The sequence below is a fragment of the Nothoprocta perdicaria genome, unplaced genomic scaffold, assembly GCF_003342845.1.
Source record: "Nothoprocta perdicaria isolate Ctin4 unplaced genomic scaffold, notPer1 scaffold_215, whole genome shotgun sequence".
Classification (NCBI taxonomy): domain Eukaryota; kingdom Metazoa; phylum Chordata; class Aves; order Tinamiformes; family Tinamidae; genus Nothoprocta; species Nothoprocta perdicaria.
In genome coordinates, this window is record NW_020455371.1 from 828,957 (window position 1) to 838,140 (window position 9,184).

The 9,184-nt window shown below is 39.4% G+C and overlaps 1 protein-coding gene across 1 annotated transcript in view; it reads right to left on the bottom strand.

The window, feature by feature from the left end:
* Positions 1-970: 970 nt before the first annotated feature.
* Positions 971-9,184, bottom strand: part of CUNHXorf58 (chromosome unknown CXorf58 homolog) — an 8,567-nt gene continuing 353 nt past the window's right edge. The window contains exons 2-8 of the mRNA XM_026038668.1: positions 8,817-8,911; positions 7,611-7,722; positions 6,361-6,492; positions 5,269-5,498; positions 2,663-2,813; positions 1,634-1,820; positions 971-1,054 (exon numbers count right to left, since the gene is read on the bottom strand). Of these exons, the coding sequence (XP_025894453.1) occupies positions 1,647-1,820; positions 2,663-2,813; positions 5,269-5,498; positions 6,361-6,492; positions 7,611-7,722; positions 8,817-8,911 (894 nt within the window). The 3' untranslated portion in view covers positions 971-1,054; positions 1,634-1,646. The remainder of the gene's footprint in view (positions 1,055-1,633; positions 1,821-2,662; positions 2,814-5,268; positions 5,499-6,360; positions 6,493-7,610; positions 7,723-8,816; positions 8,912-9,184) is intronic.

The window sequence follows — 9,184 nt, forward strand, 5'->3', positions numbered from 1 at the left end:
CCTCGCCCGTGTCCTGCTGGGGGCCCGGCCTCCTGCCTCCACCCTCCGTAGCACGCGGAGCACCTAAGGAAGCGCTCTGTAGCCCTGTCAAGCATGGCTTGTGATGAGGTCTCCCTTTATAAAAAAACTCACGCAACTTATGGATAAATGTTGCTGAGTAATTTTTTTTTTCCTAGTGAAATACATAGTTCTATTAGTTATTGCCTTATTCAATTTTATATTTAATATTATTTAATTACATTACCCAGTTTTACCACATAGATGATGTTGTCTTACTGGCAGCCTCCTTTCTCACACTCATTTCCAGTATATCCTGACACATATTCTAAATACTATGTTATTTATTTATTTTCCCCCCCCAGTATAGTTCATCTCACAAGTTGGAGTTAACCCACCCACCTAGTTCTTTTGTGCAAGAATCTTCTATCTCCTGTGGTTTATTACTTTAGGTCCTAGGAGAGGCACTGTAAAAAGTCCCTTGGGTAGCCCTTAGTGCTCAGAGATACCACATTCTGTTGTGTGTTATGAGCCTGTTTTAAGTATTTGGATACTCCTGAGGAAAGTGCTATCCAGATTTCACTATCTCTTCTTTGTCAATAGAATTGAATGATGCCAACTGAAACCAAAGATTTTTCTTATGTGCTGCATTTTTCTTTAGCTTCTTTAATCTCAGAGAAAAAAATAAAGACGGTCAATATATTGCTCTTCTCTGCTTCTCTTTCCAGATTTCAGAAGCTGTACAAAACGTATGGAGCTGTGTCCATGAGAGGGGTGCTGGTGCCAGCGTAAGGCACAGCATAAGCACTTACTGCAGCTCTGCTGTAGTGATAGCCTTGTTTGTCACTCTTGGAAAGCAGGAACTTGTTTTGCTATTTTGTTAGGCTGCTCAGTGTTTTGTTGGCAGAATGTTAAAAGCTTGTCAAGTTTCAAGAGCCATTTTAGAGTGCAAAACCCTTTTCCTGATTCTATTTATCTATTGCAATCTGGAACTATTTCCTATTGGCAAGTGATATCTTTTTCCTTTACTTCTTCTCCTGACACATTATCCAGAACACTGAAAAGAAATATGCTGTTAGAAAAATCAGATGGTGACGATTACCTGAACTATAGATTTTAATTAAAAAAACAACAACAAAACCACATCACCTTACTGCTTGGAGTTGCTCAAGTTATCAACAACCCAAGTGGAAGCTTTTAGCTGACTTTGGGAAGTCAGCTGACTTTAACTGACTTTTGGTTTGGTACTAAAATGCAAGGGCCTAAGGCATAACTCTATAAGTAAGGCCTAACCTAAACAAACTAAACATTGTAACCGAAGAAATAGTACAAGCTTCCCAATGCTCAGCTGTTAAAGTAGCCTAACTTCCAAGAAGTTCTGAACCTTAAATCGTTACCACACATGCTCAGTGTTAGTTTTGTCCTAGCTTTGCAGTGCAAAGTTGTTTTTATTTTAGATTTCCACAGTGAAAAAAAAATTACAATGAATATATATACCTTGCTAAACTTGGTGTAGGTGTAGGAAGCCATGCTTTTATATTTGCAGTCTGTTCAAAGCAGGACCAAAGACATTCAAATGACTAAAAAGTTTAGTCACTCCCCAGTGCTGTAACTTTTGAAGATTTTTTTACATTACCTACACATGAAAATCATCCAACATCCTCAAGAGATAATGCCTGGGACCAAGCATACAGTGTGGCTGCTTCATGTTCCCATTCTTCTTCTATAAGAAGAGACTGATCCTCAGGCCTTTCAACCGGTGACAGTGTCATTTCTTGATGCCCAGCAAAGTTGCTCCCCTTTTTAATACCCGGTTTCTGTGCCTGTATAGTAGCATGTATAGTTAGAAAAGCACAGCAATAAGGATCACGTCAGATTCAAACTATTAAAACTATTCAAAATCATGTTAGATAACTTGGTAAACAGACGACCGGAATAAAACTGCATCTGAACTCTATCCAATGCCAAAGCAAACTAAACCATGGTTCTGTTAGCTGTGCCAGGAGTGGCTTTTACAAAAGTGGTGCAGCTGAGTTGCAGCTGAGCTGAAAAGGTACTTTTACCTGCTGCACTAGGGCGAAACAGCTTTAAGTACAGAGGGTGTCAGTCTGTGCACTGTTAACGTTTGCTGCCTTAGCTCCTGACACGAATTTGGCCTCAGTCCCCCTCTGCAGGGAGTGGTGGGAAGGAAGCATGAATGATTTCACATTACAATAAGGGGTTGTAAGGTGGTAACTGCTGAAGGTAGAAGGATACCAATGAACAGCCTAGAGAAATAGCTAAGGGAAAACTTCCAGATGGCAAATTTCCTAACTGTTTGTGAAAGAGCCTCTGCAAAGCCCATTCTGTAGTTAAGTGCACTTCAGGACTAAACATACGCAAGGTCAGGTGCTAAATAGGTAGCTCGTTGGTGGTAAATATACCCAGAATGCAGTATTCTGAAGGGACTAGACGTGGTGGGGTTTGATGAACGTGAGGAAAAGTTGATTAGTTTATGACACTCCAAAATAAATGGAGAAGTGCAAAAACAGCCTGTACCAATGCCACTTGGCATGCTACCAAAGCATGCTACCAAAGAGGGGGACTTCCTAGCTAAAGAATACACTCCCAGAAATACTGGAGTCTGTCCTGAAAGCTACAGCAAGCTTCTCAGTCTGCATTGTACCTCTCTTTCCTTCTCACACAAGTAGGCCCTCTTCATCTTTGCGATCTTCTGTCGAGCTTGGGAAGAGCCTCGTCTTGACTGCGCGGTCAGCGTAGCGGGTCGGTTACAGCAGAACGAGGAGGTGACTGATGGACTGGGTGGAAATGAAGACCTAGAAAAGAAGAGTAAAAAAAACAACTCGGGAGCCTCTATCAGAAAGGATGTTGTTCTGGATGGAACAAAGGTAGCCACGAAACCAAATTTTACCTTCTATAAAGGGAAAGAATATATATATTTTTTTTCTTCATCATCTTTTCCTGTTAGATCAAATAATGGTGGTAGTTACAGTAGGCAGGGACGAAATCTGGGCTGTTACTAAAGTGCTGCTTGGTTTTAACTCCCTTTTTACTTAAGCTGCCCAAAGACTCTGCAGAGCAGTTTGCTTCTCTTCTGAGCCCTGCGATCCTCTAAGGTTTTAAGTCCCAGAGTAGAGGAACAGGGAAGGGAAACAAGTCAGGACTCAACCCCTGGCATCGCTAATACTGTAAGTGTAGGCTTGGCCGTTCAGGTATGTAAATCCTTCCCTATTTCTCAAGGAATAGCTCACTTGAATCATGAAAGACACAGCACAGCATGTAGTCATAGGCATTATATTCTCCAAAAGTTTTCTCTGTGTGGATGTCAGATGGGCTACTCTGGAACTCCTCCCACTCTCAGCAGTGTAAGATGTGTTTAAACTGTTAAAACGAGTTGGAATTGTTCTGATTGCTGCTTAGGGCATCAAAAAGATGTTTGTTAGTTTATAGATTGGCCCTGGTTTTAGTAGCATGCAACCTGTGTGATGCACTGCAAGATGTTTGCCACACTTTGCACTGTTGTGCACCATTATCTCTGTTGGTAACATCAATGACTTAAAAATAGAAGAGCTAGGGGTCTTTGCAGAAGGAAGAGCCTAGAAGGTGGCAATTTAGAAATGCTGGAACTAGAGATCTTAAGAGACTTCAGCTATGGAAGGAAAGTTAGCTTGCCTAACGATATCAAAACAGAAAGTGCATTCAGCTGCATTAACCGCTTTTTGCGCAATAGATTTCTCTCTTCCACCTGTCCCCTATCTTAGACTACGGAATCTTTATTTAGAAAGCACTGAGGATATTTTGGATGCTGTCAGAATGTGACAAAGCTGATGACAGCACACACAAATTCAACAACTGAATCACCCAAGAGAAGAATGTAGCAATCCCTTTGATGTAATTAAAGGCGAGTCAGTTGGAAAGCACAAAGAAATGTGTGGTGGCATCTGCCTGTTTTTCACATATGATTGGCTTATAGAGCATATGACTTGAGACCTCAAAGCTACCAAAATAGCACCTCTGATGAGCATTAAATACAAAATACTTTAAAAAATATACACAGTAAGTTGGAAAGCCGAAGCATGAAGTAAGCTTTGCTCCAAACAAAACAGCATCATTGAATGCAAAAATCCGCTTAACCTTTTTTTTTTTCTTCTTCCCATTTTAGAGAATGAGTGAAGTAATGAAATAGGGTGTTGATGAAAATACTAACTACGCTTCCTTCATAAGGGCACTAGATAAAAACTGTCATCATACACCTTTTCAAAAGACAGTTCAATTTGATGTTTTAATAAATATATCCTAAAAGGGATGGTGATATAAAAAGTAGATTTAGAAACCTACCTAGAGAAACTGTGTACCTCACATACCTCACCCTGCTGTGCTTTCTGGAAACTATTTAGGAGGCCGGGTTCCCAACAATAGGTGAAGCTGCTTGAAACGGAAAATTCAGTATATTGGAGCACTCCTAGCTGGATATTTTCTCTAAACTGTATATTTTCAAAATAGCTTGAAAGAAAGAGACATCTGCCAGATGCCTTTTGACAGACGTCTGCTATCTTTAACTTAAAAGCAAACAAACAAACAAACAAAAAACCCCACAGAAGTAGTGAGAGGCAGAAAAGCAGTTTATGAAGATTTTTTAAATGAGTTTTAAACAGGCTGATAGACAATAGTGGCAGGTCATAGTCTTAAATATTGCTTTTCAATGAAGAAAAGGTGCATGGAAAATATGTTTTGGAAAAAACCCAAAAATCTCATCAAAGAGAACATTGGGATAAACTAGCACTTCAGAATTATACAGTTTTCCAGTGTCAGTAGGTAACTACACTGGGTAAATTTAATGAGGTAGATGTTGCAAACTCAAATTTAAACAGAAATATGCAAGAATTCCACCCTCCCACCGCCAGGTGTGGCAAATAACAGTCTAGTAAAGTACTGCCTTTATTCTTGGGAAAACAAAACAAAAACAAACAAACAAAAACAAACAAAAAAGCAATCTAATACAACATCATGAAAGATAATAGATAATTATTAGCAGATGAAAGATAATAAGATAGAGTGTAACAGCTAAGTCAAAGAATTAGGAATAACGTTTCTTAACTTGCTTTTTTTTTGCCTAGACTGAGTTCATGTGTAGCAACATTTTAAACTTTCTCTGTGCTGCAGTTTTCTAAAGGGAAATACTACTTTCACAAGTATTTAGAAATGCTTTACCAAGTCAAGTGAAAAAATGCTGGCATGCAAAATAAAACAAAACGTGGTACGGGTTCTTACCTAATATTAGCAATAGCCATGAGCTGATCATGCCAAAGCTCTTTATTCTGTGGCCTCAGCAGCAGAAACTTCAGCTCCCTTTTAAGTCTGTCTGACAGTCTTCTGGACTGAGCATAATCCATAATGTCATATACGATCATTGTCCTGGGGAAATTCTGCAGAGACAGCCTTCTCCAGCAATTGTTCCTGCCACCAAAGTATGCAGGGGTTTCATCCAGACTGCTGATGTACTGTCAAAGAAGAACACACCTGCTTGGAAACTAATATATTTGTATTGGTCTTCTCTATAAAGATTTTCCCTTTTTTTTTTAATAAGACATATCAATCACCTTGCAGATGAACTTGCACGTAAAAGGAAAAAATGCATTCAGAGTGGTAAAGCTCACAAAATAGTCTGATTTTTTTTAAATTGATCTTTTTAGCAAATTATCTGTTCGGTAGATGTTTATATCTGCATTATGTAAGCGTATAAATAATTGCTGTGTAAGCACTGAATTTAGGAAGATTACAAAAATATGCATATTTAATATTTATACCGCTGTATGAGCGGCAACAAAGTATTTTGCTATTCTTTCTTGTAACAAACTTAAAGAGAGGAAATGGTTAAAAAAATCTTTTTCCTTTAGTCAGTTGGGAAACACAGTCCCAGCCACAGCCTGTGATAAAGCTTTAGTTAAGAACTAACCAGAAGAGATCCCATTAGTTCAGCTTTTTTTTTTTCACTCACATCATTTTAATCTTTGAAAACTTTCTGTCTCTTAACATCTTGAGGAGGAATGAAATACATCAAAAATGTGACTGCCTTGCAAATGGCCCAGTCGCTTTCTATGCTCTGACAAAGTTGCTATAAAATACTATGAAACCATTTTCCACAAACTTCTGCCACACTCTTACTGCTTATTTTCCAGAGATGTAAATGTCAAAGTATATTTCTATGGTGAAAGATAGAGCCCGAATATCATTCTTTCCTAGAAGTCAGTTAGCTACATTTTAGATAAAATCCTAACATTTTAGATAAAATCCTAACTTCTTTGCTAAAGAGGGAGTCTTCATTACCAAAACCTATAATGAAATATCTGAAACGTTTCCTACATGCATGTAGTCTTTCATTGTAGCAACATCTGTTTCATCTGTTATCCTCTGCTTCTGATACTGAAGCTCATCTTGCAGTATTTGTTCATAATATTTCCGATACCCCATTAACTTGCAAGCATCAGCTGCAGCCTGTAAAATACAGCAGAAAAAAATTAAAAAAAAAAAAAAAAAAAAGCCAGGCACAAGCTGGAAGCCTTCCTTCTTCACCTCACATCGCTCCTGACAATCCTCCAATTACCCAGCAAATAAAAAGGACCTTTTGCTAATTTATAGAGAACTGAGAAATTAGAAAATCATTGTGCATTGTCCAGTTCTCCAGTGGGATGGTGAAACTTTCCCATCAGTCTGGAAAATGTTCTTTCATGCTGCACCTGGTTCCATTTGGTCTGTAAAAAGACTCTAAAAGCAAGATTTTTTTTTTTTTTTTAAGATGACCCAACAAAACTTAATTATTACAAATAACTTTTAAGGGGATATAAGTGAGTGTGTGCCTATTGTGTTTCTCCGTGATACCCTATCAGATGAAGTACCTGTTAATTCAAATATCTTTAAGATGCTTTAATGTACATAAACATTCTGATCAAATTTTCTAGATGTAAGAGGATGCATGCTTTAAAAGCAGTATTAACTGTTTTAAATTCCTATAATTTTTGGACCTGGACATGTCCATGCTTCTTGATCACATGTCTAAATTAGGAACCATGGCTTCCCTTGGAGCCATAAGAAGGCCTAGAGGAGTGCAATTGAAAGCAGAAAGCTGCTTCAAGAGCTCTTAACTCCCTCTCGTGGAGCTCTGTTCAGTCTGTACCCAGGCAACCAAGGTTCCTCCCGTCCCAGGCAGCTCTACTAGGTGCCACCTTAGGGAGACAGGAAAGCTCCTTCCAGCCTGGTTCTGCAGGAACTGCCTTGGGACACAGCTGTAAGGGCAGGCACAAGACACAGCCCACGGAACACACTTATTCCATGCACAAAGAAATCAGGCAAATGCTTTCACATATCTTTGTGTAAAGCCTTGTGTAGAAGCTTGGAGCTTGATGAATTTTTTCTTTGCTAAGTGAAAATTAACAGTATTCAATAGAAATACGCTACTTGTTTTCATTTGAAATGTATTGTTATTGTGCTTAATCAAAAGACTGAGTAAGAGGATAAACATAATACAGAATATGTTACATATTATGCCAAGATACCACTGATCTGAAAATCACTGATCACAAAATGACCACACTTGTACACAAAGTAAAAGTCACCTCATTTGATGGGCTTATTATTCTTTTTCCACTAATGTATTTGCTGCTTTTGCCTTGGGTGTGACGAAATATCTTAAACACAACGAAAGGTGGAAATTCCTGCCCAGCAAATCTGAGGAAACAAAGAATGCAGTTAATTAAATGCAATATGAGCACAGATTGCCCATAGCTTAAATCAGAAAAGACTGTTGTCTGGTCCTATCTTACCTGAAGGAAATTTAGAACTCATTATTTCTGATATGAGCTGTAAAGAACCTGCTCCAGTCTACCTTGTTTCAAATGAACCACAGATTTCAATTCCTTGGCATCTTTGCTAAAATATGCTGAAAGGGCTAGTTTTATTTTTTTGATTTAATATTCTTAGAATGGAAGGCCAGAGAAATACTTTTTCTTCTTCTTCTTTTTTTTTTTTTCTCTATACTCCACTCCCATGTAAATTTTAATAGCATTAAAACATTTCTCAATATCCTAACATCTTTTGCAAGGGCTGCAAGATAACATATCAAACCCTGCTTGCTTTACAAAAGGCCCACAAACTAGACACAGTTCTTGTGAAAAGATAGTTTAAGTAATATCAGTAGCTGAAATTGTAAATCACTCCCAATTTAATGAGGAATCAGTACTTAAACAACATCAACAATAACAACAAAAAAACACATATAAAGTTGAACTGGGTGAAAGAATGCAGTAAAAGAAGAGTGGTATTTGGTGACTTGAACTAAAAATGGTTAAAAAATGATTACTAAAACTATTTTCATGTCCCACTGGATCCTAGAAGTTCCTAAGAACTGAAAAATTTCCAAATAGCAAAAGACATTTATCTAAAGCAATAGATAACTGCAAGTCCACTCAGATTCAAAGGAGTTTCTCACTGATTTTCAGAACAGTTCAAATGATAGCTTGAAAACTTTCAATTTAAAGGCAGTCCCAGAATTATTAGAGAATTCCTGACATACAAAGTGAGGGATTGGTTCACTCAGACACTGCTAAATTGCAATGCTGCCATTTAAGACTTCAGAATAGAATAGCATAAATTTAAAACCATCAGAACCCTAGAATACTTTTTTTAAATGTAAAGTATAGATGTCTTAAGGTAATGTCATGATTTAAAGGTTGTGGTTTGGACAAAAGACCTTATTCTTACGATTATATGTTGATGAAGAAATGCAAGATTCAGGCACTGGGCACAACCCACGTCCGCTTTACCTGAAGCGGACCTTGCACTCCATGCTGGGATCCCTCAGGAGCTCGGCCTCCCTGGGGCTCACCCTCCGCAGGATCTCGTGCGTGATGCAGTGCTCCTGCAAGGCGAGCGAGCGCGGCGCTCCTTAACCCGCACTTCGTTTCCACACGCCGCTGCGGGACGGCGCTTCTCCCCCGTGGAACGGCAGGGGCGCTAACGGCCGCCGCCGGGGGGCGCTAACGGCCGACAGGGGGCGCTAACGGCCGGCAGGGGGCGCTAACGGCCGGTGGGGGGCGCTAACGGCCGGCAGGGGGCGCTAACGGCCGTCGGCGGGGGACGCTAACGGCCGACAGGGGGCGCTAACGGCCGGCGGGGGGCTCTAACGGCCGGC